Source organism: Neolamprologus brichardi, chromosome 20 (assembly GCF_056152115.1).
Source record: "Neolamprologus brichardi isolate AB-2024 chromosome 20, ASM5615211v1, whole genome shotgun sequence".
Taxonomy (NCBI): domain Eukaryota; kingdom Metazoa; phylum Chordata; class Actinopteri; order Cichliformes; family Cichlidae; genus Neolamprologus; species Neolamprologus brichardi.
In genome coordinates this window covers 29,859,254-29,878,948 of record NC_142123.1, presented here as the reverse complement: position 1 = coordinate 29,878,948, position 19,695 = coordinate 29,859,254, and the positions used below count along the sequence as shown (strand labels likewise).

At 38.8% G+C, this 19,695-nt stretch overlaps 2 protein-coding genes across 2 annotated transcripts; both read right to left on the bottom strand.

Moving 5' to 3' along the window:
* Positions 1 to 144: 144 nt before the first annotated feature.
* Positions 145 to 1,007, bottom strand: g0s2 (G0/G1 switch 2). Its single transcript, XM_006794006.2, has 2 exons — positions 927 to 1,007; positions 145 to 825 (listed from the first exon to the last, which is right to left on the bottom strand). The coding sequence occupies exon 2, from the start codon at positions 805 to 807 to the stop codon at positions 454 to 456; it is 354 nt and encodes a 117-aa protein (XP_006794069.1). The 5' UTR covers positions 808 to 825; positions 927 to 1,007; the 3' UTR covers positions 145 to 453.
* A 2,514-nt stretch (positions 1,008 to 3,521) lies between these two features.
* On the bottom strand, positions 3,522 to 15,719 carry camk1gb (calcium/calmodulin-dependent protein kinase IGb). The gene is made up of 13 exons (XM_006794007.3): positions 15,493 to 15,719; positions 13,515 to 13,626; positions 10,139 to 10,264; positions 9,883 to 9,957; positions 9,648 to 9,786; positions 7,357 to 7,480; positions 7,142 to 7,217; positions 6,829 to 6,941; positions 6,662 to 6,740; positions 5,603 to 5,690; positions 4,881 to 5,230; positions 4,699 to 4,797; positions 3,522 to 4,434 (listed from the first exon to the last, which is right to left on the bottom strand). Exons 1-12 carry the CDS (start codon positions 15,614 to 15,616, stop codon positions 4,740 to 4,742), a joined length of 1,464 nt encoding a protein of 487 aa, XP_006794070.2. The 5' UTR covers positions 15,617 to 15,719; the 3' UTR covers positions 3,522 to 4,434; positions 4,699 to 4,739.
* Positions 15,720 to 19,695: the final 3,976 nt, after the last annotated feature.

Genomic DNA, 19,695 nt, shown 5'->3' with positions numbered 1-19,695 from the left:
TGCATTAAATGAAGAAAATTGAGATTAAAAGATCAGTTGCATCTTTTTAGTTACATTTTCTCTGTTTTTGCTAATTATAACATGAGGTCCGCTCTTTGAAGTAACCTACCCCACAGATTATATTAAAGTCATGGTCTGAGACAATTGTTTGGAGAAAAAAATATATTTTTATTAGGGTGCAAAACAAATTTAATCACACACATTCCACTTTTACAACACATCTATCACATCACATTCACAAATATCTGCTGCCCAGCAGCCAACGTTACTGTAACCCGCAGTCTTCACTGTATCTCATCTCATTTTTTACCCAGTCAACAGGAGCAAACTGCACATTTAACCAATTTTTGAAATAATGAATGGGCGCGAAGGAACCATTTCCACACAATGACTTGATTTACCAACATTACCATCATCTCTAGTGTCCATTTATGTGAAGAGGAGAAAGTTTCTTTAAGAAGCATGTAAGCGGTTGGCTGAGCTTCTCCGCCTTGAAGTCAAAAGATATTTGGCTTTTTCCTCGGGCATTACTGTATCCACCACATCAGCATCTTCACTATCAGCAGAGGCAGTGTGTGGCTTCAGCACCTGCTTCTTCTCCTTCTTCTTCAGGATGATAAGCTCTGCTGGTTCATCCTCCTCAGTATCTCTCTCCACAAAGGGCAGGAAAGCCATCTCTACCAGTCCCCCGACCATACCAAGCATTGCCAGAGTAGAGCCGAGCATGTAGATCTTCAGCATGCTCCGGCTGGGTCTCTGTGTCAGCATTTCCTTAGCAAATGGGATGATCTCGCCAAAGTTTTCCATATTGTGTTGTCGATGAGTCTGTTAAAAGAAAAGGAACAATTGTAACCAGATATTCTGTAAACAGAACAAAGATTTACTCCTGACAACTAATCCATTTAAAAAAAGAGAATAATACTTACGTCGAAGCACACGCACAAACTCTCTTATCCTCTTTTTCTGTGCGCTCTGAGTAATCAGGCTTTGCAGGCAGAGGCAAAGGCAGAGCCTGCATATTTAAACCCAAGCAGGGCCAGGTTAACACCCACACTGGGGACACAATGCATATTCATGAGGCCACTTGTACTCCAATTGTTTTGTTGGAGATTCGAACTTGTTTGGGTAAAAGGGCAGACACATCCAATCCCTGTATGTGATGAAATGCATGTGATGTGACATGTTGCCTGAACTCTGCATGTGCAGTTCATGCAGTAAACATTATTATGTTCTGACAGCAAGTAATGCTGTGCAACGTTAGTTGGTACTCATTAACTTCTTCAAGCACACACAGGAACGCCTTCTATGTAAGAAAAGTTAAAAATAAATGATGTTAACATTCAGACAGTTAACATGTTACGGACCACTGAACAACAACAGTCCTGGGTTTGTGCTTTGTTACCATGCATATTGATCTTTATCAGGAGAGCTTTATTAGTGGCCAATAAGAGTATGCTAGGCTGTGGAAAGCCAGCCTCATTTATTGGTTAATAGTTATTGTCTGACAACAGTATTGGTTACACATGGAATCAGAATCAGAATCAGAATCAGAAAGGGTTTTATTGCCAAATGTTGAGCAGGTTTACAACATTAGGAAATTGCTGCGGTACTTAGTGCAAACATACTGTCATATAACGCTTAAAATACCCCCTATTGAACAACAATAGATAAGCCTCATTAGAAGATAAGGGTCAATAGAATCCCCCAAATCATGCTGTCCTGAGCTGCTCTGCTCCTGTACCTAAATCTGTCCAAAATGCTGACAGTACGTGTGTGTGTACGTGTCTCAAACTCTCTGCACTTTGAACCAGTTCCCTGCTGCACGAGAGAAGAGTAGCGAGTTGGGAAATGTGTCTGATCTTTGTCACAGAGACATCATCACTGAGTGAAAATGACAACCACACATTGCTTCAACATCTGCACACCAGATGAATCATGCTTAACATTTTATCCAGTTTGACTTTTAGCTGTGCTGGCAGTGACCAAATAAGTTACACTTATTATTAGTTTTGTAACTGTCACATCGCATATTAATATAATTCTCTAAGTAAAATGCAGCAGTTATACAGATTACTCATGACATTACATTAAAGCATTACTTTTTAATTCAGTACTTTGAGATTTTGAACTGAATATGGAGGTGAAGATTGAAGATTCTACGTAAAGAATTTCATACTAATACATCAGGTCAGAGTAAAATACAGGAGAAAATGCTAAAAAGTATCCACACTGATTCCACTCTTCATAGCTAATCCAGGGACAACCTTTCACCCCGTTTGTCCACTTTTGGACTGCAGAGTTGCCTAAAATATTGCAGGTAATAACGCAATAATTACGCAGTCGATAATGTTCCTCTTTGAGCAACTCAGCTCTGGGCATTTATGTTTGCCACTGCTGGGAAAATATTGAGACTGTTTGGAGACCTTTGCTCCATTTTTTTGTCACTTCTGCTTGAAATGAACAGTCTGTCTCTATTCTGGACTTCACCAAGTCACCATGCTGTGGTTGAGGGGGAAGTTTTATGGCAAATGTGAATGTGAAAACTCTTTCAACAGGAGCTAAGGGGAGAAGGAGTTTAGATACACAGTATTTAAAATGTTTATATGTGAAAGGAAACTTACACACACAGTGACTTTTTTATTTCAGAGATTTTAAAACTGAGTGTTTTACCTGTAACACAGTGTTTGCAGTTAGATTATTCTTGTTGAATCCAGCTTGGCAAATACAGGAAATCCATAAATGGGGTGAAATGAATAATAATCTAAAGCAAAATCTAAACCCTTTAAGTCAACATACATTTCTCAGCTTTTGACCCCTATTCACATCTTATAATAAAAGCTGTTTAAACCTGGTCACAAAGACATGTTTTGTATCTGTTGGCTTACTTGGCTTAATTTACTCCGTCTGGAACCTGCTGTTCTAAGTACGCTGCTCTTTGTAATCCTGACTGTGCTGGAAAGGCTGAAGTACAGAAGTACAGCCTGCTAATTGGCTTGCTGGTTAGATTAACTGAGGTTACCAGCTCAGGTTAAATGAGTCCTAAATATGGTGTATTTATATTAGGGTGATGCTAAGTAACATGCAAGTTTGCAGAAAGTAGCAGAAATTAACAAGAAGAAGAAAAAAAAATCTATTGTTAGAAAGTAAACACGTCTGAACAAAGCCTGTTCAAACTGTAGCCGGAGTTTCCTGTTGCCTACCTGGCAGGGATCCAGTGTGGCCTTCTGCTGCTGTAGCCCATCAGCTTCAGGATTCAATGTGGTGCTAAATGTGCTAAAAGGATCAGTATTTTGTAAAATATGCAGACCAGCTCATCTGGCACAAGCAGCAATGCTACGTTTAAAGTAACTTACTGCAAATTACCTTGCTTTGTATTCTCATCTTGACCATGCATTGAGCTGCCGGCTGATTATACTGTGATTGATTAGCTAGTGTATGTACTGGCAATAGCTTAATTTAATTTTGCAAAGTCTACCATTAATTTGTTTACCAGCAGTGAAGGTAAAACAACCACAGCAAAACAAATGCAGATCCTTTATTTTTGAGTATACAGGATTCCCAGCATAATACATATATAACATTAATATATGTTAAATCCATCATTACAAAGCACATACCAAGACAAACAGCAGACTGCCCAAAGTAAACCGCTTACAGTAAGTGAATAAACATTTCTAACAATAGACTTTACCTGAATGTAAAAGATCTAGTAGGTTTATGGCATTTAATGAATATACTTGTGGCATTTACACTGTTAATGATAGGTTTGTTTAAATATACATTGTTATATTTTTTTTATTTCAAATTTGAATTTGATCTGCTCTATTTTATTTTATTTTTTTTAAAAAAGAAGCAAATAATTAAAAAAATAAATTAGTGAAACAATTAACTTAAAGAAAGTAACAAAAATATGAGACAGCTTTACCATATTAAATTACATCAGTATGGCTTAGTGGATGCAGCAAGCATGCGGTTTTCTTCAAGTACAATAATTGTCATTGACGTCATTGTGTGTTATTTTAAGCATGGAACTATGAACACAAAGTGTTCGGATGATCTGACTTCTGCCCCATCAAAAACCAGTGGTCAGGAACATCGTCACCATAAACAACACGGATATTCATGCAAAGTCCGGCTAGAGGTGAGCCCATCTAATCCATTGCTTTCCCTCCTAGATCACACAGTTCTGTTCAATACTGTCAAAAATGTTCTGGTTAAAAATGAGACTCGTGCATCTGAGCGTGTGAGTTTCCTTGTGGTTTGTGTACTTTGGTGTGGTTTTGGTGAAGCTTCCTAGGCACTCTCTCCAAAATAAAATGCTCCACACAGACTGTGGATCTCCCACACCGCTTGAATCAACCACTTGTCGTTCTCAGTACCTCGGAGCTGCTGACGCAAACCAGCTGTGTGCTGGGTCAAAACAGCAACACTGACCTGTAGAGGGCAGAAACACATTCAGGGTGAGAAATAAGTCTGTAAAATACACTCAGCATGCTCTAGATTGTTTGCTTTAGGTTCCTCAGGTCACACCCAGGGTGTTACCGCACAGACACTCAGGTGTTTTGAGTTATTCTACACCAAATACAATAAATAAAGAGTTCATCTGTGGAGCTGAACTGTAGTTTAATAATAAAAGTGTCATTTAAAAACAGTTTAATGTATTTGTTCAGTATATCCACATGCTTTAAGTGTACCTACCAGGTAAAATGTTTTATTTCCATGTAAACTCTGTGCAGCTTTCACATGATGGCGCAAACACCAGTTATGGTCTTGCTATTATTTTTTTTTTTACCGTATCTAAAAGCAAAAGAGAAATCAGTCAGCCATATTATAAACTCAAAAGGTCAAAGGTCACAATATGATATAAAACAGCTACAAACCCATTCAGGTTGGCAGGCTCTGAGTGGTACACATGCTTTCCCTGTTCAGCTATTGTAGGTGTGTGTGGTGCACTGCACTGGCTCTGACTGGTCTTCAGTGGGTGGCAGTGGCTCTTTATTTCAACGTGGCTTGTGGGCAAGGACATGTGATGTGTCCCCTGCACACTCCCGTTGACCTCTGGCACCTTGGGCTCAACCTTGTCTGGATCAAGATGTTTCCGGTTTTTCGTTGGGGAGGACACGTCGGTGACCCTGATGTCTGGGATGCTGGCCTGCCTCAGGACCTGCTCCGAGTGGGCCAGCTGCAGCTTCTTCATGTGGTTGATGGCAACAGCAGCATTGTAGGCTTGCTGTAAAAGCGAATATAAAAAAGAGGTTGAAAAATAGCCTAGCTTCACTTTAGATGTCCTTATATATGGTGATATTGAGTAGACATTAAATGAAATGTTTATCATTGATTGATAAATTATATATTCATGTTTTAGGATCTTTTCTTCTTCTTCTTTTTTTTTTTTTTTTTACCACTGAGCAGCCAAGTGCATTTGATTTCCTAGGCAGTGTATGCGCTACATCCGCCCTTAGTGCTCTCGATTACTGAACAGTATCTTATTAAAGTCTCCCTGGTCAGGAAGGATTTAGGTTGGCACCTGATTAATCTACTATAAACTGCAGGTCTTCAGTAAGCTTACCACACTGAAGCCAAGAAATTCGTGCAGACTAACCTTCCACTTGGACTTGGCAAAGTTCTTTTGAATCTGAACGCTGACGGAATAGTAGATGTCCTGGCTCCGAGCTGTCTTCCCAATAATCCTGGAAAACGAATGACGGCACAGAAAGCTTAAATTTATTTTAGGTAGAGATTAATTCTGAATGCATTTGTAACTGGTGCTGGGCAGGACGATTGATGCCTCCTGTGTGCAGTGCCACTAAAATGTTAATCGTAGAAAGTTATTTTATGATCAGGGTTAGATGATATTTTATGGACTATTACGCATTAACTGTTACAATGTAATAATTCAGTGACACTTGTAAATTTTGCTCAAGACGTGCAAATATACTGCACAAAATATGTACTTATATTACAAAAAGGGAGTCATTAATAAAAGATAATATGTAATTATTGCTTTGTCACAACTATACTGGTACAATGGTGGGTTTTCATGTCTTGATGCATGCTCAATCATCCAGGAGAGTAAATCCCCAAAAGTTGATTCTGTTTATCTGGACGTAGCGTCTTCAGTGATGTCTTCAGTTTCAGCGGACTGCAGGTTTGATTGCAGCCATTCCCCAACTCTCTGCAAATGGTACTCATGGCCATTGATCGGTGGTCTTTGATCAATGCTCATTAGAATTTGCATTTTAATGATCAAGGAACTGAACTCCCAGCCCATTGTTCCTTCAGTGGTGCTAGTTTCAGTCATTATGCAAATGAAACATTTCTCCCACTGTAAAAAACGCTACGTCCTGATGAACAGAATCAACTTTTGGGGTGGGTTTTCATATTAAATATAATCAGAATCTCAGATAATGAGGTTTAAATAATGTTTTTTTGTCTGCTTTTGGCATTGGGTCATGTCAGTGAGAGAAAATGTCCCTAATGTGACAGAGGATCTGATAAAAAGAGAGAAAAAGCTAAATTGTCTGTGAATGAACTGATTGTCAGATAAAAAAGGATTACAGTAAACTATAAATAATGCCAAAAACTCCAAAAAATGTCAACATGGGTAAAAGGAGCATAATAAGTTTCCATAATACAAGTGTAGTGTATGAGTGGTAGTCACCATGGATGTCTGAGCGCTAGCTCTGTAGTGTAGCGCATCTTGGGATTCTTCTGCATCATGTTACGAATAAAATCCTTGGCTGCAGAAAAAAAACAATAGATACATTAGAGCTTAGACAACGCTGAGTAGAAACACAGTCGGCGTGTGCCATCTTTCAGTGTAATTACCGGATTCAGAGATGTCGTCCCAGAATGGTGAGTCAAACTCATACTGTGCCTTCATGATCTTGGAGAAGAGCCGTGACTCACTTTCTTCATAAAAAGGGGGATAACCGCAAAGTCTGAAAAAACCAAATAAATACAAACATTTAGCATCTGTGAAAAAAGTCCCCTACATGGTACATGTGTGGACTCAATGTGCTCCATTTTTCTGTATATAGGTAACTGTGTCATCGCATAAGACACAGCTGGGGCCTTTAATCTGATAGTCTTGTTACTAAGAGAAAAATCTGGAGCAGGTGGTGAATAGCTTTCTACTTACAGGATGTAGGTGATGACTCCGATAGACCAGCAGTCAACGGCGTTGCTGTAGGGCTTCTGTGCCAAAACTTCAGGAGCTGGTTTGGGAAAAGTTTAAAGCTATATCAGTGATTGCTCAAAAGCTCGTAAAGCATCGGTAACATGCAGTATGACCCGCTCTGAGGCTCTAACTCAGTGAGTGTGAGATTATTCCTCTAGAATGACATGTTTTCTTACCAACATATCCTGGGGTGCCACAGGCTGTCGACATGATGCCATTGTCTACCATCTTTGACAGGCCGAAATCACTGATCATGATCTTGGAGTTTTCCTCCTGGCTGTAGTAAAGGATGTTCTCGGGCTGCACAAGGGAAAAAAGCAGGGAGGAGAGCTGTTCACACACTGATGTCCTCAATGAAGAACTTCTCAAATAGTTATTTCACCTGTGGAACAAATTCTTAAATATCTTACTTTCTGCCAAAGTGATAATATTGTAAATTAAGCCAAAGCAAGAGGGGGAAAAAATCAAAGCAGTATTATCTATATGATTAATGAGGTCTGGACTTCAAGTAACAGTTGAGCTTTGGGGTACCTACTTTTTTGCAAAGGTAAAACCGCTCTTTATTTGTATGCTAAATAATGTCAACTATGTCAAATTATTTCTCTAAGAATTTATCTCAAAAGTTAAGTTAGTTATTCTGATGAGCTACGAATTAAAAAACCCTTCAACATATGACCCCGTAAATGATATTCAGGTATGGATAATTACCAGATGGATAAGTCACAATGGGTACTCTGAAGGCAGCCAAGCTGTTCCATCAATAAGCTGATAGTTATAGATCCAGTAATTCATTACCTTTTACGGCTCTAACACACCATCTTACCAGATCGTTTCTATGAATGCCAGTACCTCAGTTCCAAGCACCACTATAAAAACCCTTAAAGCTCACTTTTTACCAACATATGTCTTTTAACCTGCACATAAAAAGTCTCCAGGAGGGCCCTCTTTCACCTGCATAATACTGTCAAAATGAAGAACATTTTCTCAGTGTCTCAGAGTAACACTGAGAAACTAATCAGGCCATTTATTATTTCTAGGCTGGACTATTGTAATTTCTTGTTACCTAACAGCTGCAGCAGTCTCCAGCTGAGCCACACAATGGAGTTAGTAGCTAAAATGATTCTCTTTATTTGCCCATATTAGATTCTCTTCATTGGCTCCCTGTGAAGCACTGAATTGGTTTTGCTCCAACATGTCTTAAAGTCCTCATAGTAGCATATTGTCCCACTTTAGAATTGCTGTCAGAGAGCAGCTTTAATTGTGGTTCCTCCAGTTTAGAAAGTACAATGGCAGGCAGAGCCTTCAGAGCCCTCTCTCCTGCGGCTATAGACTCAGGCTGCTGGAGGATTTCCCATGATGTAAGGAGAATGTTTCCTCCACATATATATCATTCATTTAGATCCTGCTATTGCACATTATTGTTTCTTTCCTCTGAGTGTATATCTCTGTCTTTAAAGCTGAATGTTCCTGATGTTAAAAGTCCCATCAGCCACCCCTGTGATGTTTTTTGCCTGCCCGTCACTTCAATTATACTGGACTTTTTACTCTGAAGTGCTCTCTCATGTTTTGAGCGTTACTCTGTAACCATGTCCACTAGTTGCCATTTTTGGTGTTTCTGAGGACGCCACCCTGAACCTTAGTCGTAAGCAACTGGATATTATCGCTTTCACTTCACTGCTGGCACGGCGTCGAATTTTGCTGTCTTGGAAAGCTCCTCACCCTCCAGCCCGATCACGTTGGCTGGAAGATGTTATGTTCTTTTTAAAAATGGAGAAAATAAAATTTCGACTCAGAGGAAATGTTAATAAGTTCTCACAGATGTGGGAGCCTTTTATCATTTACTTTAACTCACTGAAAACACTTACAACAGACTAAACTTTTGTACCACAGGGTTCCCTTTTGTTATGGTTTTGGGAGGGAGTTGATTTTTTAAATTATTATTTTTTGTTTGTTTGGGGTTTTTTGTTGTTGTTTTCTGTGTGTGGGTTGTTGTTTTTTTGTTTTTCTTTGTTTTTCCCTTTTTTTCTTTCTTTTTTCTGTTTTATTGTTATCATCCGAATTTTAATGGCCTAATTTGTTTTGATATATGTCTTTATATCGGTTGGTACTTGCTGTATTGGGCCTGATATGTCAAATTACATGTGCAAAACTTTATAAATAAAGAGGGGGAAAAAAGTCCCCTCAGCCAGCCAAACACCATATCATTTTTCATCTCTCTATGGACATCTTTTCCCTTTTCTCTGTCACCTTATCCCAACCAATTTCCCCCCGAGGTCTCCATTATGCTGCAAAGTGCTTCGTCAAGAGGAAAATTGTTGGGCTTTTCTTTATAATACTGTATGTTGTGTATCTGACTATCTAATGTACCCTCAGGTTTAAGGAGTAAGCACGATACAAATGAGTCAAATGTGATGTAAAGGAGAAAAACCATATATTTCACTAGTGTTTGGGATATTATCAGTCATACCTTCAGGTCCCGATGCACTATTCCGTTTTGGTGCAGATAGCTGACGGCCTCCAGCACCTGCTGAATCACTCTGCTGGCATCCTTCTCTGAGTACACCCCCCGATCCAGGATACGGTCAAATAGCTCACCGCCTGAAACCCTGGTACAGAGCCACCGCCAGCATTAAAACTATATCCTCATTTTCCTTTTATGGTGATAATTTGATAATATTGGACACAAAATCTGGAATACTCACAGCTCCATGACAAGATAGTAATGTGTTCGACTTTCATAGAAATCCTCCAGCCCCACAACGTTCTCATGTTTAATTCTGTTTGAAAAAATAACATGATGCTTTCATTATGACATTGCTTTTATACCTATCACAAAGTTCCACATACTTTCAACCCAAACAACATCCAAAAAACCCCCACATCAATGGCAATCCTCCTCCTGTGCTCACGTCTGAGAGATGAAAGCTGGAGGCTCATAAAAATTCACATGTGAATTACCTTCGCAGCACAGCGATCTCATTCTCCAGATTCAGATCCCTCTTCTGTTTCTTTTTCACACACTTCATGGCGAAAGTTTTTCCCGTCTTCTTCTCCTTCACCATGTAAACCTCTGAGAATGCCCCACTGTTCATTAACACAAAAACACATATTGAAAATACATTACTGATGATGCCTTCACTGATTGCTTTGAAACAACACACAAAGTCTCCCCTGGTAAGGGGAAATAAGCCTTCTCGCTTATTACTAGAGGGCTGTTTTTAATAAAACACGGGCACATTAACAACACAGAACATTGGACTCCTGTGTGTCTACTTTTATATTGCTCTCGTGCGACTGGGAGAAGCTATTGCTTCATTCAATTTCTCAATTTGTGCATACATTAAATGTTATTGGTTTTCAGCCAAATTTTATTTGAAGGGCTCATGTTTTAAACACATTATTTTTTAATTAATGACACATCCTATTTTTATTTTCTTTATGACTTAAAATATAATAACGCAAGTCCCATTTCCTGGATGAGGAAGTGCTGCAGGCTTAGTAGGACATTGGGAAATAGGCTGTTTTCTTCCTGCAGAGTTAGGAGATGAGACTGGAACATTCATTTCCATTATTTTGTTTGTTTTTCTTTTTAAGAACATAAACGTCAGACAAAGATGTCCTCTCTCACATTACTTCACACAGATGTGTTCTCAGTACTGGAACATTCTGCTCCACGGATTGAGCATGCAAACACCTACTCTCCAGCTGTGTATTCACCAGGTAGTTACCTGTGCTGTTCTCAGGAATACAATCGGATATACTGATTCATACTGATTATACTGGCTCATATTGACTCATACTCACTTACTGTACTATGAGGTTGGCAGATGAATGAATGTTTATTTCCAGTTTGACATGATACATCTACATACATGCATTCTCACAAGCGTCTCTGGTGGGCAACGTCAAGTTGAAGGTTGCTGTAAACGTGAGCAAATGGTTTATGTTGAATAAATGATAAAGAGCTGGTTAGCTTTGCTTAGTTTGGAAACTGAGATAAGCAGCTGAATTTGAAGAGACTGTGAATAGTGTGGAGCCTTTCATAAACCATATGTATTTTTGTATAGATAAATACTAAAGCTATAAAAGCCAAGCTAAGCTAACTGTGCATACAGGTTTTGATTCTAATTTACTGTATAAACAAGATAATCAGAAAAACATTTAGTCCATTAAAATTTTGTTATTGCATTTAATGACTTTAAAGGCTTCTGTTGTGTAACCGTCAATAATGACTTTTTTCTCCCTGTCGTATTGCATCATTTAGGAAAGGAAACTTCCTGATACAGACTTCTTAGAGACCATCTAATTTAAAATCAACTCAGTGCAGAAATAGCAATATCAAAGGGTTTAATTAAGCTCTTGTAAGGACCTCTGTGACTTAACAATTCACATGTCAGGAGCTTATTATTGTGCGCTGTGCTCCTGTGTCCATGCTATCTTCAGCGTTGTCTGGGAATAGTTGTTCTACTGGGTGGATTAGGTGCTTTATCTCTGACGCAAAGGAAACGGTGGCAGGCTCCAGGCACAGAAGGTCAGCAAAGGATGTGTGCAGGTCAGGTCACAGGCAGGTGTCAAGGGCTATCGGCAGACCACTTTTCCCACGTTCATATAAACTCTAATTCCAGCTCAGTTTGGCAGTCAGGAACAAGCTGTCCCTTTCCCATTATAGCACTACTTTACATCGGGTCCCTGAATTGCTTTGATTTTTGTTCCAAGGACCTACTTGAAAAAAATACTTTGACTTTCAAGAAAAATTGCCGGTCAAGACCTGAAAATGAAAGCTAAGCAACAACCATGATGAAAAAGATTAGGAGCGATCAGAAATTGCAAGAATTCACCCGACTGTGTGAATCTGAGTGCTTAAAATTCAGTACAAACTAAAATCGCACTGCTTTTCAATGCACTCTGGTGGTTCTTCTTAACCCCGAATAAACTCAGTCCCTATTTCCAGGAAACCATTAGGATGCTGTTTACACAATGTCTGATGAGGCCCAGTGGGAAAGACTGCATAATCTCCAGTCCCTTCTGGAGTCTCTTGCCTTAATTGTGACAGAACACAAAAAATCGTAACTGTTCACCCGGGAATAGGCATCATTTATAGAGTTCACCAAAAGCAAACTTACTGGGTGGCTCAGACAGCAGTAATCAAATCTGCCTTCTCTTCTAGGGGAGGTGCTACAGAAATAACCGCATTACAAGTAATTTTAAAATTAGTTTTCCCACTTTTACGTGAAACTCTTGGGCGTTCAAATTGTTTGGGGGAATAAAAGTAATTGCTGTAGACCAACAGAACTGAACTGAACCAAATTAGATAACGCTCTTTGCTCAGGAGGGCGTTGCCTCCTTCACAGTCCAATCATTGATGATGTGTTAGATAAAACCTCTTGGCAGCCTCTTCAGCCCTCAGCACAGTAAGCTCTATTTTCTCACTCTGGCAGCACTCTAGCTTACATCATGATTTAATGTTAGTCTCTCACCAGTAGTTCTCCAGTCTATTGCAAAATACTCAACACTGTTACTGGTTTTTATCACCGTCGTGACAAAAATTAGGTGAGCGCAGGTGAGCGAGTGTCGACTGAATGTGCACAGCACAAAGTTAGACGTTAGGAAGCAATAACATCTTATTTAGTTTTTATTTTTTAATTGCAAATGTGCCAGCGGTTCTGGGAAGCACTTCTCATTAATTCCAGCTCTGTTCTTCCCTTCATAGAAAATTAAACTGTCCTAAATTTGATAAATACTGCTGCTTTTTTCATTTAAAGTCACTTCACTAATTGTTTAAACCCGGCACAGAATATCACGTTATCACATTATCACATTTTTCCTGTGCAAGCCTCCATCATATGTTGGCACTCAGTCATGAAAACTTCGAGAACCCCTGACCTCAATAATGATTCTACTGTCTTATTATTTGTGCCAGATTTATAATCAGATATTTACATTTTCCTCTGTTTTGTTTGCATATAAAAACTAAAAAGCAATGATTTGCAAATTTAAAAAGTTACAAAAAAAATTGTGAATGAACTGCTGCACTGATGCCAAAGCCTGGATCCCTCTGGAAAATCAGTCTAACTGTCTAACAGCTAGAGCGTCTTGCTGCCAATACAGTAAGCCTTAGCATGTTAATCCAATCAAATCAGTAATCTGTCCTCTAATTCAAACAGCATGCTGATGGCTATTATCATGCCAGCCACTGCAGTTCATACCAGTATCAGTAAAATAAACCATCTAATGGTGCAAAGCATTCGCCAGGGAAGCAAATAACTGTTCAGTTACTTAAACATTTTTTAAACTTTAATCAAAGTCATCTTACAGTGAGTTAAATGATACTTACGATCCCAACTCTTCCATGAAGTCAAAAACCTCTTGGATGTTTTCAGTGTTCTTCTTCCACACATAGTCGGCCTCTTGACGACCCATGTCTGCAGGTGCTTTGCCAGGGAATTCTTTTTGATGTTAAGGAAAAGCAAAAGACAGAAGAATCGATGTCACTCAAAGGGAAAAGCTCCACATTGCCCTTGTTTCCTTAGTTTATTTGGATGCAACTGCAACAAACAAAAACCATCCAGGCTCAGTGTACAGGCTTCCTCATCATTGTAAATGTAAACAAAAAAGTCATCTGGGATTATTGAAAAGTCCTAACAAAGCAGCTATGAAGGTTGACGCGTCTGCTGAGCTGCTCAGACTGTCTACAGGTGGATGCAGCCGGTGAGACTGCTTTTGTCAGCCGGTCACTGTCTGGCTGACAAAAGGTTAGCGCACTAATCCGCGCTGTAACTAGCACACAGGGAGGTGTAAAGCTATGCCGGGCTTGGCCCACATCAGCACCACATGATGCTGTATCATAAAGCTGTGTATCAACAAGGCTGATACACAATATGAAAGCAAATGGGAATGAAATGTGAGACTAATGTGTCACTTTTGTTTCCTGACATAAAAAAAAATAATTTGAAAAAGAAATTAACCTTTATAACTGTTGTAAATGAAACTTTTTAGAAAAGAAAATACCTTACAGCTGAGGAATATATTCAGTATAATGAGAAAAATGATTGTATTTTCTCAAATGATGAGCATCTAAAACAAGAATGACTTGTTGAGTAGAACTCAATGTACTGAGGAGGATTAGGAACACTTTAGAAGGACAAGTTACTCAGTCTGATTTCCTGCCCCCTTTTCTCTTATATAATGGATTAACTCCTGATCTGTATACCTGGACCCATCACAGGTAAAAAATATATATATACTTAGAACAGCCTAGAACAAATGATTTTAAATGTGACAATAAATCTTAATTACTAAAGTGTACTATTGCTAAAGTGGTATCTGCTGACAGTGGTATAAAAACACAAATTATATGAATAAATAAAGGAGAAAAAACTGTTTCAATTCAGTGCATATGTAAATTTACCAAAACCTAAAGCTCAGAAACATTTATTCTAATAATCCAGTGTCCAGATTTATATACATACATATATAGACAGTGATGAGCACAGAGGATCTGATATGAAAGGGGTTTCCTGTTGTTTAATCCTCCCCTGCAGTACTTCTTTTCATCCTGAGCGTGTGTTGTTGTTTTAACAGCACGGATCATAACATAAAACTCAGCAGGGGGATCCAAAACCACAGTCAGCCACGCAAAACCTAATTTGCAAAGTCAAAACCTGCATCAGTGATTTACATTTTAATACATCCGGTTCCCTTTACGAAAACTTTCACCTTATCTTTGTCATTTATTCATCAACTTCACGCTTAAAGCTCAGCCACACGTTTCTGCCATCGTGCAAAAAAAAAAAAAAAAGGGGGGGGGGGGGGATCCACGTTATTTCACGCATAGGTACACCGATAAATGACGTGACTCGCAGCACGGAGACAGGTTGCTCTGTCAGTAAATGACAGCAGATATGTCCCGTGCGGTGCCTCGCGATACAGCATCGTGCATCATACCAACAGCTGAACCAAGTTCGCTGCGGCATCCGTGGAAAGATCACTCTGCGGCAAACAGGCGGATGATCAGATATTCAGATCAAGCTTGAAGCACACATCTGCCACGCCTGAGCAGAAACACTTCTGAATATACACACATACATTTACTCAAGACAGATCTATTCAAGATGCAGGACGTTTAAAAAACTACCCAATTTACGCGCAGAATACAAATTACACATCACTGGTCCTCTGCCTCATCCAAGGCCGGAAAAAATCTCCAATCTGCAGCTCTTTAGATTTAATTACTGTAGTGTAAGACATCTGAAGACGTATAGTTAATTCAATAAAGAAGAGGTTCATTCATCAGCACGCTGACTGAGACTTACCTAGAGACTTTGCGCGGTTGGAGCTCTGCTCTGACTCTCCTGCCAAAAGCTCACCGAGGTCTGGGGAGATTACTTTATCTGGGACCTTACAAGTACCTGTTGTTAAATCGGAGATTACATCCATGAAGATGGTCGATGGGAGGGGCGGAGAGTCTTACAGGTGCTCATTGAGACTTGTGGCACAGTTGAGGCTGGTGCACTCGCTGCTGCCGCCGCTGCATCACATCTTTCCACACAGTTTCAGGTTTTATAGAAAACAGCGCTTCCTGCGTAGAAACGGGCTCCTATTGTAAAACAGCACGATTCATGTAAAACAGCCCACGCCGTGCTCACGACAAGCAAGTAGGCTGTATTTTAAAATATATGACGACTAGTTTTTGATGATGCTCAAAATAAAATAATATATATAAAAAATATATATGACAATTTATAAAAGCTTTATACACAGGTTATGGTTGTTATGCAGATATTGTGTTTAAATGCTGAATGAAAGTGGATTTTCTGCAGCTCTGTGACACCAATGAAGAGGAAAGACTTCAGCAACAAACTAAATATTGGTATATACATTAGTTATACATTGGTTAACGATTTAATTAATTAGCAATATTAAATTCAATTTAATAAAGTTACTGCCAGTGTAATAAATAATATCCTGGTGTATGAATGACCTGTCAAAATTAAAGTTTTGTCTTTAAAATTAGATAATAATTCAGTTGGATGCAGTGCAAACGTTTCAAAACATTTTGTCTACCTGTAAAATATTAATGATTAATTAAAGTGGACCTATTGTGCTCCATCTTCATATTTTCATTCTTGGACTCTAGAGCAGGTTTGCATGATGAAAATACCCCTCATTTATCTGACATCTGTCTGAAACAAGGCTGTTTATCACCATGCCAACGGGAAATTCAGGTTAAAGAAGAAGCCATATGTGAACCTGATCCAGACTGAGGCAACGTGGAAAACAGTTCTGTGCTCAGACAAATCTAAATGTGAAATTTTTACAGTAAATCCTGGACAGTGCATCCTCTGGACTGAAGACGCGAGGGACCACCTTGGTTTTTGATCAGTGCTCAGTTCAAAAGTCTGCACCTCTGATGACATAGGGGGTGCATTAGTAGAATCGGCACCTTGCATATATAAAAAGGCACCAATATTGCTGAAAGGGATGCAGAGATTTTAGAGTAACATATGCTCCCATCCTTACAATGTCTCTTATAAGCGAGGCCTTGCATACTTCAGCAAGACAATCCTAAAAAGCATACTACATCTATTACAACAGCATGGCTTTGAAGTTGAAGAATCCAGGTGCTGATCTGGGCGGTCTGCAGTCCAGAGAATTTGGAACATTATAAAACTAAAAATATAACAAAGCAGATCTAGGATTGATCAATAGCTAGACTGTATCGGACACGTATGGGGCAAATGCCCCGGAGTCCAGCCAGCAGACGTCTCCTCAGTTCACAGACTGTTGTTAAAAGAAGAGGCTAGAGAGTGGTAAATTAGTTTTTTTTCCAAACTTTTCGGAGCTGTGTTGCTTTCCAAAATGATTGTATGTTTTTGTAATGGTGCATTTTCTCATTTTAAACATTTAATCTGTTTTCTATTTTCTATTGCAAATATAATATGGGTTTATGAGGTTTTCAAATCATTGCATTCTCATTTACATTGTAAAATGTGTCCCAGCTTTTTTGAAGGTTGAAGATATTTTACACCTGGCCACCAACTGCTTGAAACCACAGTGCACCATCAGGCTGTGACAGTGTTGCATTATAATCTGTAGCCTGAGGAGGCATCCCTTAACAGGTTTATGCATTAATCTGCATTAGGTGCTCATGTTACCCTTCACGGAAGGAACCATACAAAATGCAATGACAACAGACAGGTCACGGTAATAACACTGCAGGCCTCCGCTGCTCATGTATTCACTCCAGTGTTTGTGAAATGCAAAAGGTTGATTATTCTCAAACACTTAGAATCAGACAGCCTAACTAAGCTAAAGGCTTCCTAGCAGACAGAACAAACCAGTTCAGCTTTAATAACCTTCATAATCTATGAGTCCTTTCTGATAAATAAAGAAATGCAGACATAACCTAAAGATAAATCCTGCAGGATTTTATCTGCCATCCAAATCTGCAATATTAACCTGCCAGGACAAAAATAATCGATTCGACTACCTGCACATTTGTAATGTGCTGCAGCAGAGACTATTAAAATTGGCCTTGTTGTCATGGTTACCAGTTCAAAATGATGCCATGGTCACATTCCATTTCAGATGATTTTTTTTAAGAATGACAAATAGTTCAAGTCTTCTTTAATCAGAAGAAAAGGCACATAGGTCAGCAGTAAAAAGGCCCTTTCATGATGGAAGTGTCATGTTTGATGACAGATCACTCCACATAATTAGCACAGTTGCTAGGCTAGAGTTATTGCACCAAGAAGATGAGCTTCACAGAAAAATAGTTTTAAATGCCAGGCAAGAGATAAATCCAGTACAGCCAAGGATTTATCTCTTAATATTCTTTAAACCTTATATATTCCAACTGACTAACTGGACTAGATTTATTTATTTTTTAAGTGGACCTATTGTGTTCATTTTCAGCTCAATATGTTTTATTCTTGGACTTGTATTCGTGCAGCTTTGGACAATACATGTGAAAATAATCCTTATTATCTCATACTGGGCTTTGGTGCCATCCCGCAGTTAATCCTCTGTTTGAAACAAACTGTTTTCGCTGCTCTCCCCTAGAGGCCACCTTTCCTTTAAGCCAGCTCAAACAAAAGATTTGAGCAGGTGGGTGGAACTCTGTGCCAGAAATCTCTGTAGTAGGGATATCCTGTCTCGTTGATATCCTACAGATCCAAAAGAAAAAAAGAAAGTAGGAAAACGTGTTAAGAATGAGTTGAAGGACGATGTTTTGACTCACTTTGGCAGAGTTTAATATGAGGAGTTATAAATAAAAATTAGGCTCATATTAAGTTTACTGTGGGGCACATTTCCTGTATAATAGGTTGCTCAGTGTCCACCTTAACCAGTGTTTACAGAGCTTTAAATATTTGCAAATATATGTTTTTACTTTTATTCAAGCCTCAAATATGTCAAGTTTACCAGGCTAGTCTTCAGAATAGGCAACACATGTGAATGTGAATATGCTGACTCACTGCTGCTTCCTGTGTAGAGTCTGCATATTCTTCCTGTGCCTGACAAGTTCATTCCAGCTGCTCTCACCTTTCCAACAATCATGCATGCAAGCTTGATTGATTATTCCAAACTGGTCGTGAATAGTTGTTTGTTACTCTGTGTTAGCCCTATGTTAACAAATAATCTCTCCAGGGTTACCCCACTGCCTAAAGTCAGTTGGATTGGTCTCCACTCTCTCTTGGATCCTACTGCACAAAATATGAAAATCAATATATCCTGATATGGTAAATTAATATGCAAATCAATTGGAACATTGCTAATGGATACATTATACACAGAGAAAGGACAGGAAACTTAACAAGTTCATTCATTGCATTAACCCTTTCACGCATAGTGGTCACTACTGGCTGTTTTCTTGTATTTGTGCCAGTGTTGATGGTATACTTGCACAAAAACCACTACACTGGACGCTGATGTGTCACTTCATACCAAATTCAGTCAAAATGTGTGTTGTCCACCTAAGTAGACATGTAAAAAACTCCATGTTTAAAAAAGTGGAGTTCAAAAATCTTTTTGTCATGCCTAAAGATGAAAAAAAAAAATACTTAAGAAAGAAATCCTATTGAGGTTGTCATAATTCATGCATGAAAGGGTTGCAGGAAAAATCAAATATTCTGATAATAATTGCAGAAAGTTATGCTCATCCATTTGGTCTTTGCATAAATGTTCATTTTCAAGGTTAGCAGGTGTATTTTGGAATTCTTGCATTGTTTTCTGTTACTCAGTTCCCTCACCAAAGTTCTTCTTCAAGTGAGATAGACCCCTAAGATAGATCTTTGAAGGGTGTTTTAAAGCATGATCTAAACATCATCTACATTAAGTGAATTGTAATGGTCACCGGGAAATAAAGACCGCAGGAATGTACATCTTCTGTAAAACCATCTTCAAATACAAAAAAGAAGAAAGAAGCACGAATCTGATTAAATTGTTCCCAGCTCATTTACTCAGATATCCAGAAATAATATAGAGAATACTAATATGTACTGTTATGTGTCTGGTAA

Bases quoted from the DNA above. Each gene is read 5' to 3' on its own strand.
- g0s2 (XM_006794006.2), bottom strand. From the start codon at position 807: ATGGAAAACTTTGGCGAGATCATCCCATTTGCTAAGGAAATGCTGACA.
- camk1gb (XM_006794007.3), bottom strand. From the start codon at position 15,616: ATGGATGTAATCTCCGATTTAACAACAGGTACTTGTAAGGTCCCAGAT. The intron at 10,265-13,514 runs GTAAGTATCATT...GTTAATGAACAG, and splicing joins TTCATGGAAGAGTTGGGATC to TGGGGCATTCTCAGAGGTTT. The intron at 9,787-9,882 runs GTGAGTATTCCA...GCTCTGTACCAG, and splicing joins TACTATCTTGTCATGGAGCT to GGTTTCAGGCGGTGAGCTAT.